The sequence below is a fragment of the Sphaerodactylus townsendi genome, linkage group LG13 (genome assembly GCF_021028975.2).
Source record: "Sphaerodactylus townsendi isolate TG3544 linkage group LG13, MPM_Stown_v2.3, whole genome shotgun sequence".
Classification (NCBI taxonomy): Eukaryota; Metazoa; Chordata; class Lepidosauria; order Squamata; family Sphaerodactylidae; genus Sphaerodactylus; species Sphaerodactylus townsendi.
The window spans coordinates 36,929,771-36,952,710 of record NC_059437.1 but is presented as its reverse complement, the minus strand read 5'-3'; the positions used below and the strand labels follow the sequence as shown (position 1 = coordinate 36,952,710).

Below are 22,940 nucleotides of genomic sequence, written 5' to 3'. Positions count from 1 at the left end.
TCAAACTTAATATCCCTCCCTTTCCCAACTCAAAGGCAGGCTCAGGGCTAGATTAGTACCTGCTCTTAGCCACTACAAAATGCTGGCTCTCTCTGTAATGTACATGCATGAAATTTAGCACATGATCACTGGGGCCCTGTGGAGAAAAGCTGCTCACACAAGGAAGTGTGTTTTGAGCTATCACGGGGCCATTTATGTAAAGTTTTCACAAATCTTTAGCCAGAAAAAAACAAAATCATTCCCTTTAAATCGGACTCAAACAAACTGTTGCGGAATAATCTAATGCAGAGCGCAGGGGGCAGGGGAGAATATTCAGCAGTGTGCAGGGGAGTATCGGCACCCTCAAGCAGTGGAGTGAGCATTGAGGGGCCACCACGAAATTTGCTCTCCTTTTTTCGGAATGAAGTGCACAGTGTGCTCTCAGTGTACCAACTGGCTGGTGATTCTGAACTTCTTTGCAGGCTGCAGGAGGTAAATTCCATGATCAACAAGCGACTGAAGGATGCCCTCTTCACCGACCAGTGGAGCGAACTGTTCATGGACGTGCTGAGCCCATTTAATTTTGTACTGGTAAGCACTAATCAAGATCTGGCAGGCTCTGGTGGAAAATGATATGGTGTTTTTTCAAAAATAGAGATAATCCTATTTAGCACTGTCAGCATCCAAAGCCCTCTGTGAACAACAGCAATCCTTAACGAGAGCCTGCAAGGACAGGTGCGATAGGGTTGTTGCCCCAAAATAGCAAATGGAGGGTTGAGAGGTCACCTGGGAGAGGCCCCCTAGTTCATCTCTCAGCCGTAAGTTCCCCAGCTGGGGGCTCATCCACAGATCATTCTCACAATGCTGGAGAACACTGGGGCCATCTTCAGCTGGTTCTTTTCATACAGCTGTGAGAACGTGAAAAGACCTCAGCTGGATTAGACCAGTGGTCCATCTAGTTCAGCATCCCATTTCACACTGTGGCCAACCAATTGACCCTGGGAGGCAAACAGGGCACAGAGCCCGAGGCTATCCCCTGATTTGGCTTCCTGGCACTGGCATTCAGAGATTGACTGCCTCTGGATTTGGTTGGTGCCTCTGGGAATATGTTTTGAGTTTCCAGGGGTCTTTTGTGTGCATTAAGCTCTGGGTGTTGCAGCGCCTACACGGTAGTCTTTAGGGACTGTTCGCAAATGGCGAAATGAAAAAAAGTAGTTCCCTTCTGAATTGATATTGTGAGGGCACATTGAGATCATTGGGAAGACTGAATCATCAAGGGGAAGAAACATCATGGGCCCCTGAATCAGTCTCGGGTCACACAAATTGGGTTGCCAGCTCCTGGCTGGGAAATACCTTAGGGACTGTCTCTCCCCTTATGTCCCTACCAGACTTTTGCGTTCAGCGGAGGCCAATTTACTGGTGGTTCCCGGCCCCTCAATGATGCCGCTGGCCTTTTCTCGAGCCAGGGCTTTTTTGGCCTTGGCCCCTGCCTGGTAGAACGCTCTTCCTTTGACCATCAGGGCCCTGCAGGACCTTGGACAGTTCCACAGGGCCTGTAAAACAGAGTTGTTCCACCAGACTTTTGGGGAGGCTAGTTGCTGATTTGTTTTACCCTGCCATCTCCTGTATGCCATCTTCACTGGTTGCCATTATTGGTATACCTGACCCCTCCCAGGAGGGTGGGAGGTCCTTTCCTCTGAGTTGCCATCTGTGGTTTGGTTCTTATTGTCATAATATGCTAATTATTCTGAATTTAATTATTATGATAACATTTTAATGGTTTTTTTATCTTTGTGCACCTCCCAGAGCCCTTAGGCAGTGGGTGGTATATTAAATGCAATAAATAAATAAATAAATACCTGGAGGAGGTATAATAAATACTAAGGAGGGCACAGTCTAAGGTGGTGAGGGACTTCAATATAATCCACCTTCCCAAGTGGCCATTTTCTCCAGGTGAATTGACCTCTATAGTCTGAAGACCAGTTGTAAGCTACCACCTGAAGAATGAAGACCCTAAGGACCCCTTCTAGAGACTCCCCAGCTGACTCAGGTTTACAGCCTCCTTCTTTCTTCATCCTTATACATAATTGTCTAAGGGATGAAAAGTCTGACAGCGAATGCCCAGCCAATGGGCATGCCTCATTCCATCCTGTGCCAGCCCACCTTCCCCCAACCCAGGAGCCTCCCTCCTGCTGCAGTCAACAAACAGTCAACAGCGGGTTTCCACTCATTGCCCTGCCAAGCCTGCCACTGGCCTCCACATTGCACCCTTCCTCCACCCCAAAAAGCAACCCGGACTGGAGTGGCCGTGCATTGTCCCTCCACCCTCTCCCTGCCACCCCAAAGAAACAGCAGGACCTACCTCACAAGGATGATGAGCCCCGGCCTTGAGTAAGTCCGGCTGGGGCTGGTCTGGGGCTGCTCCCCTGGGGGGAAGAGGGGAGGGGAGGGGTCCCCCTCCCTCTTCCCTGTCTACAGCCTATTTTGTTTTAATTTAAAATGGTCCTTAGTGCTAGTCTCCTTAAAACGAGATCATCAGCTGCTCACGTCCAACAACTAATCTAGTTTAAAGGAGTGCAGGACACCCCCTTTCTTTGCTCTCTTGAAGCTGTCCTCTTCCTTTTCCATTCTGCCAGCCACAAGGAAGCAACCTGAACCTCATTTTGTGCAACAGTCCAGTAACAAGCAAGAAGCAGATCCAAGGAGGCAGGCGCAGGAGGCTCGGCCTTCTCCAGCACATTCTCCCCACTGCTGATGCCGTTTAGAGACTTTCACTCATCACAGGCCCCACTAGGAATTGCTACCATTCCATCTCCCCCACAAATGAAGTTCCAAAGTTAATGCTGCCCTGAGTATGCTTGCATACTTGTTTGCAAGAGTGCAGAAGGTCTTGGAACACTTTGGGCACCCTATATGCACTAATAAAATTTTTCACAATTTTCTTTGGACTTTCCCACCCCTTGGCAGGAGCACCTGTTGTACAGCCAAGCTGCTTTGGATTGGGGTGGGGGGCTCCCTCATCACACCCCTTGCTGCTATTTGCTGCTATAAGCCATCCTGCAAGACCCCTGGAACTAGAGCAGAAGACATGGCCTTTGCTCACCCCCTCCATGAAAATACAGTCATCCGCATACGATGTATCCCACCAGGGTCAAATCCCACCTTAGCTCTCTGGCAGTAGCAAAAGATATAGCCTTTCTCTCATCCCAGGGAAACTGTGGGGGCTTCTCAGAGGGATCACACAACTACAGTTCCCAGGATACTGGGGGAAGCAGAAGCTGCAATGGTCAAAATAGCTGTAATGTCTGTAGCATAGATCAGGCCGATAGCCTGCCTCAGGCTACCCAGTAAAGTTTCGAGCTGTGGTGAGGGTTGAATAGGCTGTTAACAGACTCTGAATCCTTGTGTGCAACAGAATGATTAGGAAAGGAAGTGGTAGACATCTGAGGGGGCAGTGTGAGTGTTGAGTGTTAAAACAACCACACAGCTGCCCTGCAATTTTAAAACCTAGCCTATAATTTAATTTAGAGTGGACTGAACCATGCAGGAGGCATTGGTTCAGTCCACTCTAAAACCTCATCCTGCTGTATTTGGGGTCCAGACCTCAGTCAGGAGGGAGAACTAGTTCTCTGCAGCTCCTTTCAGACCCTCCATACTGGCGTACAAAACTAGGAATTCTTCTTCTGCAGTGTAAAGACAAAACGGCTGCCGTGATAATTTCACCAGAGCCGTGATCTTTGTTTTTCTGGGCCCCATTCCTTGGCATATCTTTCATAATGCAGTAAAAATTTTTTGTGAGGGTCAGCTGCCCCAATGTTGGCAAGAACATGGGAAATGGGGGTGGAATAGTTGCTCTTATCTGTTGCAGGAATTCCAGCAGGGGAGGAAAGCCCCCCTCCCAAGAGTTCTGGGCATAGGGGGGAGCTTGGGTTTGAACTCATTGCTTGACATCCTTAAAAAATGCCTTTTGACCTCCTGCCATTCCAGGTGAGTACGGTGCGGATGCAAGGGGTCATCCTAATGGTCTTCTCCAAATATTACCACCTGCCCTTTCTACAGGACATCCAGACAGACTGCACAAGGACAGGACTGGGTGGCTATTGGGTGAGTGTTTATAAGAACATAAGAACATAAGAACAAGCCAGCTGGATCAGACCAGAGTCCATCTAGTCCAGCTCTCTGCTACTCGCAGTGGCCCACCAGGTGCCTTTGGGAGCTCACATTTATGATGGAGAACCGATACAGCTGTTGCCTCTTCTCTGCAGTTCTTCTTTCCTGTTAGCCTTGGGGCACAGAAGACATTGGAAAATGTCGATAGGTCAGAACAGTTTCCAAACTGGAGGATGTGATGGTGCCACGAGAGGGGGTACTGAATATCCTGGAAAAAAATGGGAAATGCCTCTGATCACATACAGAGGGCCTTTTCCTCTGAACCGAACAGCCAAAGAGATCCAGGGATCCCTTCTTGGGGCAGATGGTGGGTTTTTACACAGAGGGCTGTGGTGTGGCACTTCTGATATTAGAAAGTAATGGACCTCTTTTGTCTCTGTTCTGAGAACGCAGTTCAAACAAGTTTATTTGGGGGCAGGATGGAGATACAAGTTAGCTTTTAGAAGTCCCCTGTACCAGCACTATACTGAGCTCTAGTGATCCCCTGCCCACCTTGCTCATTTTTGCCACTGAATGGAGGAGTCTTGAGCAGTTCCTTCTGCCCCCACCTCTGTCCTTTCAAATCCACCCTTCACCTTTCTCTCCGTGCAGGGCAACAAGGGAGGAGTGAGCGTGCGCCTCTCCACCTTTGGTCATATGATCTGCTTCCTGAACTGCCACCTGCCGGCACACATGGAAAAAGCGGAGCAGCGCAAGGAAGATTTTACCACCATCCTCAACTTGCAACAGTTTGAAGGGCCATCAGCCAGTGGAATTCTTGACCATGAGTAAGTATCCTTTTGCATTCTCCCAAACTTGACTTTGTTGGGGGGAAAATATGTTGGGTAGACCTTGAGCCCCACTTCTCTTCCCCTCCAAGGAGCTTTAGGGCTCTGGGTCCACCCAGTCTTTTGGATGATTAATGAAGGGGATGACAAGGGATGGCACTTACTGAGGTCCAATTAAACCTAAGTGCTAATATTTACCTGTATAATCCACCAACATACAAATTGTCCCAACAACAGACCCTCAACCGATGGACTTGTAGGATTGTCCGGCGCGCCCATTGGTTAAGGGTTCATTGTGGCACTCAAAAACTGCACTGGCCCCAACACAGCGGGGAAGCGACATCTTGTGACCTGCTGCCACGCCTCCCCCCAACACCCTCCCCGTTGCCCTCCCTGTCATCCAACACACACCCCACAGTTGCCGCAGTAGAGAACTGGTGCCTGGCAGCCCACTACCTCACCGCCCCCAGCCCTCCAACCAAGCTGCTGCAGTGGGGAAACAGCACCTGCAGCCAGCTCCTCCCCCACAGCCTCCTCGTTGGCCCGGCCACCCTCAAACCACTTCCTAAGCTGCCGTGGAGGTACCACTGCCCCCAACAGCCTTCCTGTTGCCCTGCATGCCCTCCAACCACCCAGTGGTGGGATCCAAAAATTTTAGTAACAGGTTCCCATGGTGGTGGAATTCAAACTGTGGCGTAGCGCCAATGGGGCTGGGCAGGGCATGACGGGGGCAGGGGCAGGCATTCCAGGGGCGGGGCATTCCTGGGCAGGGCTGTGGCAAGGACGCAGCCGCTGCGCCAGTCCTTGGGCGGGAAACGAATGCACACAGGTGCAGGCTGCCATGCACGCTGGTGTACCTCCTGCTAGACTGCTTCAAGTTCTGTGTGCTACTGCTGAGAAGAGGGGCGTAACTAAGGCAAAAATCACGTGGCAAAATCACCAATTAGTAATCCCCTCTCGGCACACACAAATAATTAGTAACCTACTCTCGGGAACCTGTGAGAACCTGCTGGATCCCACCTCTGAAACCACCCCACCACCCAAGCTGCTGCTGCTGCAGGGAAGTGGTGCCTTACAGCCACTGTACCACTGCCCCCCACCCCACCCCACTGTGTCTTGCTTTATAGAGTACTTACTAAAGCTCAGACACTGTCAGTAATGAACTGTCTGTATTACTGCCTCAGTGGCAGCCTCTGGGCCTGTTTTTTCATTTAAGAAAAGGAACAAAAGAAGTGCAGAACACTGTGATTTTTGCACACAGGGTTTGTTTCCGGCTTTGTTCATGCAGACCCTTCCAGCTGGAGAAGGAGCTGAGAACCTTCTGTAGTCTGTCCCTGAAATATGATGGGTCTGAAATTTATTGGAGTTCTGCATTGCTTTTCTAGAAATTCATTTATTTACAAGTTAAAAAGTGATAGTAGAGCAACGGCATCCATATATTCACCTTTTTCATTTTGATGAGGATAGTTTCAAGCTAGGCTCCATAGATTTTGTTAGCAAACCAGCTCCAAAGCAGAATCCCAGAGCTAAATAGATTTTGCCACACTTTTTTCGTGCTGCTTCAAAAATCATTGCTTTCGGAGAGGCTTGTGGAGAAGGGCAATCCCCCCCCCCCCCCAACCCAGCACATTTGTTTTGTTATCTGATTTGAGCATCTGCCTGTTGGTGTCAATTTTTGCACACATGCAATGACATTTGAGGTCTGGATCTTTAGTAGCTAATGATACCTGAAACTTCTCCCCCAGGCGTGCAGCAGTGGAGCAGGTTGGAAGCGAGCCAGGATTGATAGCAAGGCCGTACTGACCTACATTGCCTCTGAGGGAATAGATCACAAGCACAAATGCTGCATTTCCCCAACGTGCATTCTTGCGTGGCAGTTCTTTGATCCCTTCCCGGGCATGCATCTGCACTACTTGTGTGAACACACATAAAGCCAGATTTTACAAACTGGTTGGGCTGATGTTTCCCCATGCCTCTCTATCCAAGGCCTGGCTCTGCCACCTTTAGCACGATTAACACCAGCAGGAACACGTCCCTCCACCCCTACAACTCCTCTGTTTCCATCAGGTCCTTTCTGTCTCTACCTTCATCCTTCCTTGGGAAGACCTCAAAAGAGAAGACCTGCTTAGATCATCTTGAGCCCCATCTTGTGGCTTCCTGAGTGTCACCAAATCCCAGCAGGACAGTCTCTACTATCTAGGCTAGGGGTGGCCAACCTATGGTGCTCCAGATGTTCATGGACTACAATTCCCATCAGCCCCTGCCAGCATGATCTAAGCAGTAATTCGCTTGAGAAGAGGACCACTATCTAAAGGGCAACACATTTTCAGTAGCTTAGTGGCATTAGATATTCATTAGTTTAGTGGTGCTAGAAAATCAAGGTTGGGGAGAAGATTTTACCATTTGGATCTTCTGCATTGAATCACAGGCTGCAGACTTCCACAGTCCTGGCCATTGGGTTGGAGTGGGAGGATGTCATAAGTGCAGTGCCGGTTCTGCCTCTGAGCCTTTTGCACGCTTACTTTCTCACACTTGCTTTTTCTCCTGGAATTCCAACCCCAGAGCAGTTGCATGTCGGCTGTTGACAAAATGCACCCTTGTGCAGCCTTTCAAAGTAACCCATAAATGGTGAGGAGCAGTGTTGTGCAGTTGCTTAGCAACCACACTTTCTTCCTCATGGTGCAGTGGTAAAGAGCAGCAGACTGGATTTCTCACCCCCACCCCCATGAAGTCTGTTGGGGGCTCTTGGGCTAGTTACAGTTCTCTCAGCCCTATCTACTTCATGAAGTCCCTATTGTGGGGTGGGGGTGGGGTTGTAAGCCACTTTGAGGTTCCTGTTGGCAGAGAAAAAACAAAGTGTAAAAACCAACATGTCTTCTCTCAGATGAGGTAAAATGGCTGACCTAGGAAGAAGAAGAAGAGGAAGAAGAGGAAGAGTAGTAGTAGTAGTAGTAGTAGTAGTAGTAGTAGTAGTAGTAGTAGTAGTAGTTTGGATTTATATCCCCCCTTTTTCTCCTGCAGGAGACTCAAAAGAGGCTTACAATCTCCTTGCCCTTCCCCCCTCACAACAAACACCCTGTGAGGTGGGTGGGGCTGAGAGTGCTCGGAGAAGCTGTGACTAGCCCAAGGTCACCCAGCTGGCGTGTGTGGGAGTGTACAGGCTAATCTGAATTCCCCAGTTAAGCCTCCACAGCTCAGGCGGCAGAGCTGGGAATCAAACCCGGTTCCTCCAGATTAGATACACAAGCTCTTAACCTCCTACGCCTCTGCTGTTCCTTGCTACATTGGTGGACCTGCCTAGAAACATAAGCCAGAAGAAATGTAGCTTTATGTGCCTGGTGTTGTTTCCTTGGCTTCATTGAAACAGAAACTCCTAGCCCTTTCAGTGGCAAACGTATAAGGCAAAATGCTTCAGCAGTGGCTCTCACCCAAACTGCCTTTCAAGAGATAGGTATGGGGACATTGGTGCTGACTGTTGGGTTGTTTCGACAACAGCACCTTAATGGGGAATATTCATCTCTTCATTCACTCAGTTTTAAAAGAGAATCCAGATAATGTGACTGCAAACCGGTGACATTCCAGTGTTTTTCTGCCACTTCAGACCTGATTTAGAGCTTTTAAGAAAAAATAAATAAAGTGCAGTCAAACCTTCAGCCTCTCCAGCGTGGACAGCAGAAATGCTGTTGATGTTTCTCAAGGCTACTGTCCCATTACATTCTGATACTTTGTTTTATAGCCATTTCACCTTAATTAGTTACTTTTAACTTAGATTTGTGCTGCTTAAGTAGTTACTTTTTGTTTGCTTGCATTTTCCATTGATTTACAAGTTGTCCTTCCCTTCCAATAAAGCATTTCTGGTTATGGGCCTATTTGTTCCCATCAACTGGGTCTTCTGGCAGGCTTTGGCTAGCTTACAGCCTCAGTAATAAAGATCCTTTGTGGATCTTCTCACGAAATTTCTGGATCAGGCCAGCTCCTGCTTCCAGCTGCCATCAGCTGGATACCTCCAAGGCATACCAGCAACAGACTTCTCTCTCAGTATTTGTTGTCAGAGGTGTGCTGCATTTGAATATGGAGTCTCCATTTAGCTAAATTGCCTACAAACAGGACTTGACGTTCCCAACTCCTCTTGTTTATACAGCCCCAACACCTGGTGTGCTAAGATGTACTGCTATTGAACATGGAGACTCCAGTTAACCTTTCATGGCTTTGAGGAGTTTACCTTTCTTCCCTTCTGACGACTGCAGTCGCGCTAACAGGTTGTAAAACAGGGATCCAGTGAGCATCACCTTGTCTTCTCTGTCTCCTGAATAGCATTGTTTTCTGGTTTGGGGACCTCAACTTCCGCATTGAGACCTTGGACATCCGCTTTGTGAAATATGCTATTGACAACAACATCCTTCACCAGCTCTGGGAGAAAGACCAGGTAGGGCTTTGTGTGTGTATGCATGTGTGAGAGAGAGTAGTAGATTAATAACAGGTGTGGTGCTTGTGGAAGACTGTGATGGACAGGAGACTGCCCTGCCTCTGAGAAGTAAAGCATCACACCTGCATCAATAAGAGTACTACTCCAGGATCCAGTCCCTTTCCAGCAGGGAGCTGAGGACTTTCTGAGGGAGAATACAGACAGGAAAGTGGTATTGTCTCAGACAATGCTGTCTGTAGCTCTGCCTGGTCGTGTGGCAAAGTGGTTCCACCCTACCTCTGGGAGGGGATAGAATTGTAAGGCCTGGTTCTGGTGACGAGCAGACCAGCTAACTACAAGCATTAGAGAAAATTCACTGCATAATCTCTACATAAATAAATCCCCTTTGTTTTATTAACCTCCTGCTTCAGTGATCTCAGTAGTCCTCCTGTACAATACAAAACTTGCCTCATAGCAGCAACTAAAAGCCCTAAAGACATCTTGTAACTGAAGGGAAGGTTTATATCTCAAAATCAATCCCCCAATTTCATCAGAGAGGCAGCGTGGGTCCCTTCAGCTTCAACAAAGAACCACCCCCACCCTCATCTCAACCATAGCTGGTGTTTCAGAATGACCTGAATTAATAGCATTCTTCTCCATCCAGATTTTGTCCAGACCAGAGGTCTGCAACCTGCGGCTCTCCAGATGTTCATGGACTACAAATTGGCCATGCTGGCAGGGGATGATGGGATTTGTAGTCCATTAACATCTGGAGAGCCGCAGGTTGCAGGCCCCTGGTCCAGACTGAGAATGGAAAGACTCTGCAGGGAGGGCCTGCAGGAGGTGGTTTTATTCTACAAATGAATGGAACTGAAGGTATTAAATTGTGTAGTTTGGTCTCTTATCCATCAAGCCCCTTATTTTTAAAGCTTTCAGTACATCAAGCGCCAACACTGGCAGCAAGTAAGGAATTAGTATTAATAGGTTGTCATCTTCCCCTCCCTCTGACAGAAGCTCTGCATCTTTAATAGTTCATGCAAAAGAGAGGGGGGAGCTCATACATCTTCCCTTTAGTGAGATGGGGGCAAAGATGCCTGATTTGTCTTTTTGGCCTATTACACCAGAAGCATGAAAACATGGCATGTCAATGTCTTGCACACCTCCAGTTTCTGCTTTTTTGTAATGTGGAAAGCCACTCTGTGCCACTATTGGCAAATAATTTGAACTCATCCCCTCCGTCAGCCTGACACACACATAATGAAGGATTCTGAAGAACTCAAAAGCATGTACGATGTGTCATGTTATTTTGGTTGATGCAACAAAAAGGCATTATATAGCTCTTGTTTTTGGATTGGAACATGTCAGGTCTGGATCCAAATCTCCACTGAGCCGTGAAGTCTACCAGCTGACCTTGAGCTAGTTATGCCCAATATTGCCCAATATTGGTCGGCATTGAGAGTGTGGGGGTGCTTTGGAGATCCTGCTTTGGGTGCCAAAAAATCTTGTCACTGTCCTCCCTGAAGCAAGGACCCAGAGGTGTCTGAGTCCATGATGGAGAAAGTACAGCTGGCACTACCTATAAGTGGTCTTTATGGAGCAAGCTGGGGCCACAGCTCCTGGGCTGAAGTCACACTCTGTGTCCAGCTACAGATGTAGCATTAAGTTTTCTCATGTCTGCACCATCTTTTCTGCAAGTGCATGAAAAACCACAAGGGCATAGGTTGACTGAAATAAGGTGTGTTGCATAAATGGTCCACTTTTTACCTGCATCAGAAAACAGGACCCTTATTCGAAGCTTAGTTGGGCATGTTGTCATTTCCTCCCCAGCTGATCTTGCATTTTGCAAGGTTTCACTCCAGCATTTTTGCTCACAGGTGTCTGGAAATCTAACAGAAGTATATAACACCAGTCTCAAGTCTGCTCCCAGGAGCAGTTCAGGTCTTTCCCAAAAGTTGCCTTCACAGCCCTGCTTTATTGTGTGATTTTGTCATCTCGGGACACTAGCTCTGGACCAGTTTCCTGGGGAGCAGTGAACAGGTTTCCATGGCCACCTGCTTTAGTGGGCAGGGAAGACCTGAATGTGACCCCCTTCCCTTAGGAAGGTAATGATTAACCAGTGCTTTAAAATCATTGGGGCATGAAGGGCAGCCCCGGCTCTAGTACACCATGTGGTTATTACTTCTATGTCCTGTTCTCAGAGAATGGGAGGAGAGAGGTGGAGGCGGGGATTGTAGCAAAGAGAAGCAACATTCCAAGTTTTACCCTTCCACCTGAAGAAGAAAAGTAAGAGTTGCTATTCTCTACGGCCGTTTCCGCACGAATGCGGAAGCGGCCGGGTCGGCGTACTTGACACCGACCCGACGACGCTAGGACCGTCCGCACGGACGGTCCTAGAAAGAGCCGGGCAGCCGGCGCCACGGAGCGCCAGCGCACGGCCGACCCGGCGTGTCCCTGGGCCTCCGGAGCGTTGCCGAGGCCTGGGGACATGCCCCCCCGGCCCTGCGCGCCTGCTCCAGCGGCGCAGGGCAGGGGGGCGTGTCCCCAGGCCTCGGCGACGGGCCAGAGGCCTGGGGACAAGGTAAGTACAGGGAACGAGGGGGGGGGGGGAAGCGCCGGGAAGCGAACGGCGGCCTGGGGACGGCATTTTTGCGGTCCCCAAGCCGCCGTTAATGGCCCGTGCGGAAAGGGCCTACCTTTTAAGGAGAGTCAAAGTGACATACAAACTCCTTCCCCTCCCCTCAACAGTCATCTTGTGGGGTAGATGGCACTGAGAGAGTTCTGAGAGAACCGTAATTAGTCCAAGGTCACCCAGCAGGCTTCACATATAGGCGTTGGGCATTGAATCCAGTTCTGCAGATTAGAGTCCACTACTCTTAACCACTACACCACTCTGGCTTCACAAGTGCCCTATGATATTCATCCCAAGCAAAGCCCCACTATCCCCAATATTTATCAGGTTCACCATCTCATTGTTCTTGATAGTTTCTACACTTATTGTGGAAGGACTGAGTTCCTAAGTTAGTGATGTGGGAACAGGGAACGTGAGCATCTTTCTCATGACAGCCCACAAGAACTGCCCCAACTAGGTAAAATCAGTAGTTTCTCTCTCTAAAGCAGCAGCCTTTCATCACACAAATAACATACATGGGTAAAGAGTTATCCAGGATGTATCCCATCAAAGCACTGACTATATTTGTTTCCACTAAAAGATCCAAGTGCGGTCATGCAATCTTTGGTGGAGGTTAAAGCAGCATGTTTCTGCATTTTTAAAAAATTCAGATTCTCTTTCTTTCCCAATGGGGAAAGAAAATGGCAGGCACAACTGTAGAAAAAGGCAAATCTTGCTAATAGCCATCGGAAGCAATATAAATGCTCTTTTATCAAAGCTCTATGTTTAACAGTGCAGAGAATAATGGTTTTAATGCAGGTGGCACTTAAATAAGATCCTTAAATACTAAAAGAGAATTGGAAGGTGTGGGGGAGGACAGAATTGGGCAGGTACTAGGACCCCGGCGGAGCATTCCACTACCAAGAAGATTCAGGAAGATGTGGTGGATAAATTCACACATCTCCTGAGATCTTTTTGTGGAAGGTGTAGAACTGGGCCAGCTTAGGTTTATCATGGTTGATGGCTTGTTCTTTCAACCATATCCTAGGATACGGAAAGCTGACTCCTCCCCATGTTTTGAGACTCTGCACCTGGCAATTCTGGAGTATACTGCTTTTGTACATGGAGGTGGTATTTAACTGTCATGGCTACTATCTGCTGAAAGACCTTCATAAAATGTGGAAATCTTTTCTCTGTCTTGTATCTCTAATATAGCAAGCAAGCCAACTTCTGTGTCCTGTACGGCACACAACACACTGCCTATGTTCAACATTAGACGGGGCAGGACAGACTCTAAGGGCCTGTTCTCACAGCCTTTTCATTACTCCACAGCCGTAAGATACTCAGTTTGCAGTGACCATGATAGGTCATTTATCTGCTATCACTCCCCCATCCCCGGCCCCTGGAACTTGAGATGGTTGTGAGATAGATTGCCCCCCTAAGTATTCTGCGACCAAACCTTAATTCTCCCTCTTTCTCTTTTGCCTATACAGCTGAACATTGCAAAGAGCACATGGCCCATTCTGAAAGGTTTCCAAGAAGGATCCTTGAACTTCCCTCCAACCTTTAAGTTTGATGTGGGAACCAACATGTATGACACCAGGTATGGAGGGGAAGGCCATGCGAGATAACTGTTTTCAGACTTCCCACGGGCTGTTCGTATGCATGTATGCGTGAATGAATGCACTTGTCACTAGACGCTGAAATTAAATCAATATATTCTTTTATGTTCACCTCAAATGCATGCTGACTGCAAAGCAGAGGCGTAGCAAGGGGGGAAAGCGTCCGGTGCACTGGTGCATCCTCCACCCCCGCCCCACCCTGGAATGCCCCCATCATGCCCCTGGAACGTCCTCCCCAGACCCCCACAGGGACATGCTCCCGGTGCATCGCGCGCCCCCTGTCCCCTTGGAGCGATGCCTCTGCTGCAAAGGCCTTCTCCCCTTCCATACAAAAATCTGGACAAAGATCAGAGCAGAGTTGGTTGGGCAGTTCTGGACTTCCCTCTGGAGTGCCTCTGAGGTTGCCAACAAGTGTGCAGAAAAATGCCCTGACCCTTTAATAGAAGCTTAATGGGATGTTATTCACTAGGTGATGTCATCACCTTAGATAGTTTTGTGTTTCTTTCCTATTGGATATTTTGTGCTGTCTTGATTGAATTCTTTTCTAGATGTCATAATCTGTTTTGAGACTTAGCAAGAAACACGGTGTATCAACTAAGCAAATACATTTACCTCCATGCTCCACGGACCACAGGACATTTCTCCAGACCTGTCAGCAGCCTGAAGTACCCCTGACCCCAACACTGCCCATGGTCTTCTGTGCTGCTTCCAGAAGTGTTATTTTTGCAGTATTCTGATTTAGTGCTATGGTGCAAATGTTAGCATGTGTGGGGCTGACCTGAGGCAGTTGTTTCCAAACTGTGAGTCGTGCAAGATTAAAATGCCATGAAAAACACAGTAATTAAATAAGCAACTGTTCTTAAGGAGTCCAAAGCACCCACCCACAAAGAAGGCTGCATTTCTGTATGATTCTGTGCTCTGGCTTCTCCCTCCTTCCAATCAATCTCTGCTGGGGGTAATTTTGATAAGTCTCTCTGTAAGAAATGGTTGGATTGTCAAATCACTCTTACTACAGAGATGGAACAGAATCACTTTCCCTCTAGGGAGGCTGCCTGTTGCATTTATGGATGAGTCAATGTGATGGATTGTTGCCTTCCGCTTTGGAGGCACACTCAAGAAAGACAGCGACTCTCACAGAAACAGAGGTGTGGCTCTCCTGAGGGAGGCTAATTTCCTCAACTAAATATTCTAATTCAGTGATTCTCATTTTGTGGCTCACGGAGAGCCGTAGTCACAATTACCATCAACCAGAGGATTCATACTTATTTCCACCTCCTAGCCTTGCAATTTTCCTCTTCCTGTGATGGCAGATGTTTCATGGTGGGAACCAATTGCCAACCGGGAGCCCCACAGGAGCCTTGCCCACGTCCCTGAAACTTGTGGCATGTCAAAGAGCCACATGTGGCTCCTGGGATATCACTGCTTTAATTAAACATTATTGGTAGTAACCATGAAATGTGCCCCAAACTTAAAAAAAAAATTTCTGAGCTCTCAGGAATTCAGGGAGCACTCCCTTTTAATATGTGTGCTATAACAGGAGCAGCAGTGGCGTAGTGGTTAAGAGCAGGTGCATTCTAATCTGGAGGAACTGGGTTTGATTCCCCGCTCTGCTGCTTGAGCTGTGGAGGCTTATCTGGGGAATTCAGATTAGCCTGTGCACTCCAACACATGCCAGCTAGGTGACCTTGAGCTAGTCACAGTTCTTCTCTCAGCCCCACCTACCTCACAGGGTGTTTGTTGTGAGGGGTGAAGGGAAAGGAGTTTGTAAGCTCCTTTGAGTCTCCTACAGGAGAGAAAGGGGGATATAAATCCAAACTCTTCCTCTTCTTCTTAATCAGCCCTGTTTGGAGGATCTCAGACTGTTGACGATCGACCTGTTCCCTTTGTGTGTCTTACAGTGCCAAAAAACGGAAGCCAGCTTGGACGGACCGCATCCTGTGGAAGATTAAAGGCTTCAGCAACCCAACACATTCTGGAAGGACCAGCTGTGGTGTCCCGTCTGTGTCCCAGCTGTGCTACTGCAGTCACATGGAGTACACAGTGAGTGACCACAAGCCCGTGGTCTCCATCTTTGCTGTGCAAGTAAGTCTGGAACTAAGTACGGTGTGTATGAAACGCCATCAAGTTGTTTCTGACTTTTGGCGACCCGATGAATTAATGACCTCCAAACCTGTTATAATTAATAACCTTGCTCCAGTCTTGCAAAATGAGAGCTGTGGTTTCCTTTAAAGAGTCAATCTACCTCATGTTGATGGACCGTCTTAGGTGTGCCAATTAGGAGAGGGAACATAGCTCAGAGAAAGTTGGATGCTCAGGCAAACTGAATTACAGTTAAGGGCCTTGAATAATTTGTTGCCTCTAAATATACCCCCAAATTGCTAAATTGCCAATTATTGGTAATGCCGTGGTGCCTCTTGAACTTGACTTCAGGTTCTTGAAATGGTTTACAATGTTGAAAAATACAATTTTAGCATCTCACTTCCCGCCCCCTCATTCCTAACATCACTTCCTTTCTTAGGGGGGCTGGTTCTGCCATAGCCCATTCCACGCTGACATTTTCTCACCTGTCCGAAAAGACCAACAGTATTAGCCTCATGCCCAAACGGCTGCATGTTGTCTGAATGGGCAAAGGCCGTGATCTCTCATTTTTATCACCTCCTTATTTTGCCTCTCTCTTGGGCAGTTTGGTTCTAGGATTGATGTGCCCTTGGTGGAGATTCAGGTCTCGGATGAGTGGACAAAGCCAGATCAAGCCGTCATCTGGTATAAGACCTCTCCGACTTACCACCGCAGCTCCTGGGACTGGGTTGCTCTGTATCGGGTAAGAAATCTGTTCAGGGTGGCCAGTTTTGATTTGGGAAATCCTGGAGATAGGGAGGTATAGTTTGGGAAGGGGAGGGAACTCAGGGATGGGGTGTCAGAGGAGGCTTCCCTCCACAGCTGCTATTTCCTCCTTCTTTCTTTCCTTCTTCTGTGGTCAGAGAGCTGGTATTTCCTTTCCTTTATCCTCTTTTGTCCTCAGCTGGTATGACTGGAGTTGTGGGTACTGTTTTATCATCCCTCCCCTCAGGATGCTGCACTGTAAATGCGAATTTTATGATTTTTATGTATTCATTATATTTTTATGTTGTACGATGCCTTGAGCCCCTAGTTTGTTATACATTCAACAAATAAATAAATAAATAAATAAATAAATAATAAATAAATAAATAATAAATAACGTCATAGATGTTCCAAAATGGCCATTTTCTCCAGGAAAACTGGTGTTTTGTAATAGTTGTAATGATCTCCAGCTACCACCTGGACAATGGCAACCATAGTTATTGTTGTGAGGGAATTGCGGAAGGAAGAGCAGCGTTCTAAGCTGCTTTGAGTCCCAACCGGGGGAATGAAAAGTAGGATATAAATAAATGCAATTGCATGAAATTTGGAAAGCTATTCTGGGAGAACTCTTGGTCCCCCTGCAGCTGGCTTCGCTAAGACCTGGGAGACAGAACAGGCTGGTTGCTTCTGACTTCCCCTTTGAGGAATTTTGGCCTGATAACGTTGGCAAGCCAATCCTGTTTGCTTATGGTCCTGCAGTGTTGGGAAAACTGGATGTGTTACTCATGGGGGCACGTCAGAGATACGGGAAGCATCTGCCACGGAGCTGCAGTTTCTAAAATGAGATGAACTGGGGTTAAGCGTGCCTGGGAGGGATCTGTATGCTCAGTAATTAAAATTAAATTCTGACCTAAGGCACTGGGCAATTTCACACCAAGCACAAGTTGAATTCTGTGACCTGGATACATTATGCAGGCTTTGCATCATCCTGGCATTTTTATTGTTTTGTGTAAAAAGTGCTTGCTTTGTTGGCGATAGGGAAACAAACTTTGTGGGAAAATGAAGTGCCCACCAATGCTAGCAGTCACATTCAGTGATTCTACTGGCTTCTTTCAGCAGCCTCTACCCATGTACTGGCCAAACTGTTCACAACTGCAGGGGCTAGATTTTGTTTCTAAATGTGAGATGTTCAGGAATCCAAATGTTGGGCTGTTTTTCTAAACCCCTGAATATCCCCCCCGCCCCATTTACATAGCCTTCTGATTTGCTAGCGCAGCCTTTTAACGTCAGTGGCTTGGGGCTAATTCCGCAAGAGACCAGGTTTATGTCTGTTCTACTGATATGACTTGGAATTAAACTGCTGTTACCTGATTAACTTCACAGTACATTTGCAGTTTCATACTAGGGGTGTTTCAGTCTCTATGCTTTTTATGCCTATGTAATTGGTGGCATTAATTGCTAATCATTATGCTAGCATGCTGGCAGCTGCTACTAGCGCATGTTCAGAATTTATCTGATTGCTAGCAAAATTGCATATGCAGGGGATGCAACATTCTCCAGTAATTTGCCTTCAGTTTTCTCCCTGACCCAGTCTCCCATTTCTGGATATTGTAACATTTTAGGGACTTGTTTCCCAGCTTCTGATCTGTTGAAACCTCTGAAGCACAGTAAAAGTTTTACCGTTTTAATTATTTCCCATATTTTATTAACCAATTACTTTCCTGGGATATACGAAGATTTCCAAAAACATGCAGATGCTATTCTGGTAGCAATGAACAGTTTCCATAACATTTCCTGGTTTAAGGTTTGCACCATTGCTACAGGGCTGTAGCATTTGTAGTGTGCACTGGTAAACATTTGGACTAAAGAAAAGGCATATCCCCTCATTTAATTTTAAGAGGGAGAAACCTGAAGATTTGACAGGTGTAGTATCTCACAATAACAGAACTTACTAAAAAATTCTCCCAGATCTCCACAAAGAGCAAAATCTGCCAAAAAGTAGGATTTCTTCCTGATAAACAGGGACATTGATGTGTATGCTAAAGGAATAATAACATCATTACCCAACTCTCTATGTAATGAGGGAGAGTTGCTAAAACCCTGGGGGAGGAGGGTAGAGATCTCTTGGAATTACAGCTGATCTCCAGACTACAGAAATCAGCTGCCTTGGAGAAAATGACTGCTTTGAAGGGTAGACTCTTTGACATTATACCCCATTAAGGTCTCTCCCCTCCCCAAACACCAACCTCCCCAAGATTCACCCCCACATCTTCAGGAATAACCGAATCTATAGTTAGCATTCCTTGCATGAAAGCTGTCTGAATAAAGAATGCCAATTGAGGTCTGGACCTTTGCCTTTCTGTCCAATGGATTGAAAATATAGTAAAAGTCCAGTGACAGAATAAACAGAATTAAAAGATTGTTTTTTCCATTTCTGGTGGGCTGGCAACTCTGTTAGAACCACTCTGCCTCTCTCCCTGTCATGCCTGAATCTTATATGCTGTTTGCTGAATAATTTAGTTTGCATACTCCAGGGCTGCGCTAAAATAAACTCCTTTTGGAAAGAAATATGTAATTGCCTTAACATAGTTCTTTCATCCAAGCAGCCTCTTGCTTTCAGGAACCATCTTTCAGAACATCTGCCATTTCCCTGTCTTCCTTCCACAGTGGAGAAAAAGACTGTAGACATGTTGTGAGGTTTTAAAACCTTCCATTACATTGTAATGCCTACTGTAGCTGTAGTTGGGGAAAAAAAGAACCCTTTGTGTGTGTATTTAATATGTAATAACAATATCAATGCAACAGCGGAACACCCATCATGATGAAGTGATTAGGCATATACCTGGGAGACCCAGTTTGGAATCCCTGCTGTGCTGTGCCATGGAAGCTCACGGAGTCATTCACTGTCAGCCTAACCTACTTCACAGGGATGCTGTTACAAAGATACAACAGGGGGAGGATGATGTTGCAAGTTGCTTTTGTTCTCCATTGAAAGAAAAAACAGGGTTTATATAAATTCATATTTTGCTCTGCCCCCCCAAAGCAACAGGGCTGTGCTCCCACTCTGGGCCCTCCAGGATGGGTCTAGCCTATTTGGAACAAAAAAGCTGGCAGACCTCAATTCTAAGTAGCCCCCAAGAAGCACATCTATTAGCGGAGCTGATGGGAAACGGGGTATTTGCTGGAGAAGCCTTTTCTTGATTTCTCTTTCCTTCAGGTGGGCTTTCGACATTATAAGGACTACATTGCCTATGTGTGGGCAAAGCAGGAGGACACCGAGACTAACATTTACCAGGTATGGGGATGCCAGAGTCACAGGAACGCTAATGAATGAAGATTGTTTTATTTACTTATTTGTTTGGTTGGTTGATTCAATATCCTGGCTCAGAACAGCTCACAATATGCTTATACAGTACAATTACTCAAAATGCCATATAAAATAATAAAATAGATAATCCAATAAACAATATACAGATGTCGCTAAAAACTTAACCAAAGGTGAAACAATTTACCACCCCCCTCTTGATTGAATAAAGAAGAAGGAGCAAGAGGGAAGGGAAGAAAGGAGGACCTATTACTCCCAGTTGCTGTCCTCAGCTGTAGGCCTGGTGAAACAGCTCTGTCTTGAAAGCCCTGTTGAATTGGGGTACGTCCTGCAGGGCCTTATTTCAATACTGGAAGAAGGATGCACGTTCCTTCTTTAAATGGAAGTGCCCCCTCCCACCCTGTTCTAAATCTGAGCTTCAAAAGACAGCAGATCCCCCGGTCCCCAGGCAGATGTGCAGCTTGGCTTGCTGTCTGTTGGAACGTTGTGATGAAGTAAACTTCATGCCCCAAGTTTTGACTGCCAGATGTAACAACACCCCCCTTTCACAATGTTTTAATCATCTGCATAGCTTGGGTGATGGCTAAGCTATCTGGTGGCTTGGAAGTATCTTTTTTTTGGGGGGGGGACACATTGTTAACAATCCAAATATAAGAATGTAAGAAGAGCCCTGCTGGGTCAGAGCAAGGATCCATCCAGTCCAGCCCATCATCCAGTTTTCAACAGTCGCCAGCTTGATAAATCACTTATTATTAGTTATAAATGAGATACATTAACATTTGACTCCCCATGTTCCTATGGCAGATACGCCACTGCTTCACATGTGTTTTATGCAAGTGGCCACCAGGGTGAGGTGTTATTTCACTGCTCAGTCATGTTAATTCTTCTTGCTGTTGACTGGATTTATGCTGCTGCTCTGTACCCATTGTCTACTCTCTGTCTCTCTCTTTCAAAATCTTAGTTAATGTTTCCAGAGGAGTCTTTGCCTAAAGGAAAAGGGGAATATATCTTGGGCTACTATAGCAACAACTACAGCAGTATGGTGGGTGTGACAGAGCCCTTCCAGGTGAGCATCAAGGAAAGAGTTGACTGGATGGTTTATATGTAGTGCTGATAGTGGGGTTGACGAGGTACCTTTAGCTTATATAGCTACCATTAACACCCAGAGCACTGCACATGTACGTGGGGGGTGATTGTGACATTGCCAAAGAAAGAATAACCTTTGCAGAGCCTGACCTCCACTGACCCATGGAGGAAGGTGTGTGCAATTTAGGGTCCCCGAGGTCTCTGCAAAACTTCCCATTACAATTTTACTCTTATCCTTGGCATTTAGATTTCACTGCCCACCTTGGAGCAGGTCAGCAGTGCCACTGATAGTTCAACCGCGACTTCTGAAGAGGAGGATGACAGCACCCTGGTGCTTCTCGGTCCTAAGTCCCGCAGCCCCAGTCCTGGGAAGATGAAACGCCACCGTAGCCGCAGCCCCAGCCTGGCCAAGTTTCAGGAAATGATCCTGGGGACATCCAGCCGTGACCAGGGTGCCAGCCGCAGCCCATCCCCCCAGGGTCGCCGCTTCAGCAGCATCTTGAAGGCAGACATTCCCAGCATCCAATTCTCTAAGGACAGCTCCAGGCAACGTTCAAAGTCACGGGAGATGGCGCCAAACACGGAGAGCAGTTCAGGTTCTGGGCTTCAGGCGGCCTGGCGCTTTGATGACAACCCCCTGGCGAGGGCCGACCCCCGCAACCTGGGCCTGCTACCAGCTGTGCGCTTGGAGACTATTGACCAAGTCATGGCTCACCGTCGGGAGAGCGCTGACCAGGGCCCACCTTCCCGCAGAATGAGCCCCACTAGTCCCACGGCAGCTCTGTCTAATCTTTTTAGTACCTCCCCAAGTGAGGAGGAATTCCTGGATCCCCAAGATCCCAACAACCACTGTAGAGATGTGGGACTCTGAGAGGACAGAACCAGACCAGCCATTGTGAGTCCACTGTAAAACCATCCTGTGTAGCGAGCTTGCAGTATTACTTCCTCGTGTCCTCGCCAGCCAGTGCTCCACTGTGTGTGATCTGTGTCCCCTGGTGTGATGCAAGGCCCTTCCAGTCTGGGAGGCGCTGCCACTTGTGAGGCTCTGCCTCCTGACTCCGTTCGCCTGATAGTCACCCTGCCCTTCATAAGGGGCTGTACGTTGTGAACAAAAGGCCTCTTCCTTTCGGTTCTTTACCGTCTATCAGTCATGCAGCCTTAAATCCCCACACGATGTTCTCCTTTGGCAAGTCCCCACCCAGTGAAGACCTAGTTTAGCTTTGAGACAAGACCTATCCTCCCAGAGGACTATTTTCTACTCTCAAACCACATCAATGTGCGGATGAGGGTGACAGCTTTTCTCTGAAAGCCTAGAGCAAGTGTTAATCAGTTTGGCTGGAGATAGTTGTTACAACACAAGCTGCAGCTATAGAGAGGGGCTGACTAGAACCCACTCCACAGCTTCATTTGGGAGGAAGTGCTTGAAGAGGGGGTGCTGCTTTCAACTGGGTGAAAAAGATTTGGGGGGCTTGACAGCCAAAGCTGGTGCCACTCAGGGTTATGGCACAGCTTGCTTCCAGAGAGCTGCAGGATCAAACCGACAGGGTGCAGCAAGAGTGAGAGCTGAAAGCAGGCAGAAGCAGGAGAGGCCTACACTGATGAACAGGAAGCAGGCCGCTTTACTGTTGCCAAGGCAACAGTTGCGCTGGCTATACAGCCAGTTTGGGCAGGAATGGTGGTGGTGGTGGTATTCTTATGAGTTTGGTGCTGAGTACCCAATGGGCAGTTTTTGGTGGAGGAGATGAGGTGGATGCAATGTAGAGTGGACCCCATGGGGGCTGTAGGAGCAAAAAGAGTGGCTCTCTTTGTCTACTGTTTTGGACCAAATATGGCTTTGGGGGTTCAGAAGCTTAAAGGAACCGGGGCCAGTTTGATTCTCTGGGCATTGCTAGGCCAATGATGCCATGTACCCAAGGACAAAGAAAGCTGCCCAGGAAACTGGGGGGAGGAAGGGGGGGCTGGTCTCCCCATAGGCAGATCTATGACCTTCGCTGGGACGAATTCAGAGCTGATGCAATCTGTCCTACCTCTTTCTCCCTCCTTTCCAATAAATCATCTACGAACTCACACAAGGGCCCCTGTGTTGTCTGCTTGCTGGGCGCATGGCTGCCACATGTACGTGTTTGTGCATATGCACATGTGAAAAGATCAGAGC

At 47.5% G+C, this 22,940-nt stretch overlaps 1 protein-coding gene across 2 annotated transcripts in view; it reads left to right on the top strand.

The window, feature by feature from the left end:
- Positions 1-22,857, top strand: part of INPP5J (inositol polyphosphate-5-phosphatase J) — a 39,784-nt gene extending 16,927 nt beyond the window's left edge. For both annotated transcript variants that reach the window (XM_048514653.1, XM_048514654.1), the window contains exons 4-13: positions 462-570; positions 3,967-4,083; positions 4,741-4,916; positions 9,231-9,342; positions 13,423-13,532; positions 15,450-15,633; positions 16,235-16,372; positions 19,592-19,669; positions 20,661-20,765; positions 21,033-22,857. In XM_048514653.1, coding sequence (XP_048370610.1) covers positions 462-570; positions 3,967-4,083; positions 4,741-4,916; positions 9,231-9,342; positions 13,423-13,532; positions 15,450-15,633; positions 16,235-16,372; positions 19,592-19,669; positions 20,661-20,765; positions 21,033-21,656 — 1,753 coding nt within the window. In that variant the 3' untranslated portion in view covers positions 21,657-22,857. The remainder of the gene's footprint in view (positions 1-461; positions 571-3,966; positions 4,084-4,740; positions 4,917-9,230; positions 9,343-13,422; positions 13,533-15,449; positions 15,634-16,234; positions 16,373-19,591; positions 19,670-20,660; positions 20,766-21,032) is intronic.
- The last annotated feature ends 83 nt before the right edge of the window (positions 22,858-22,940 follow it).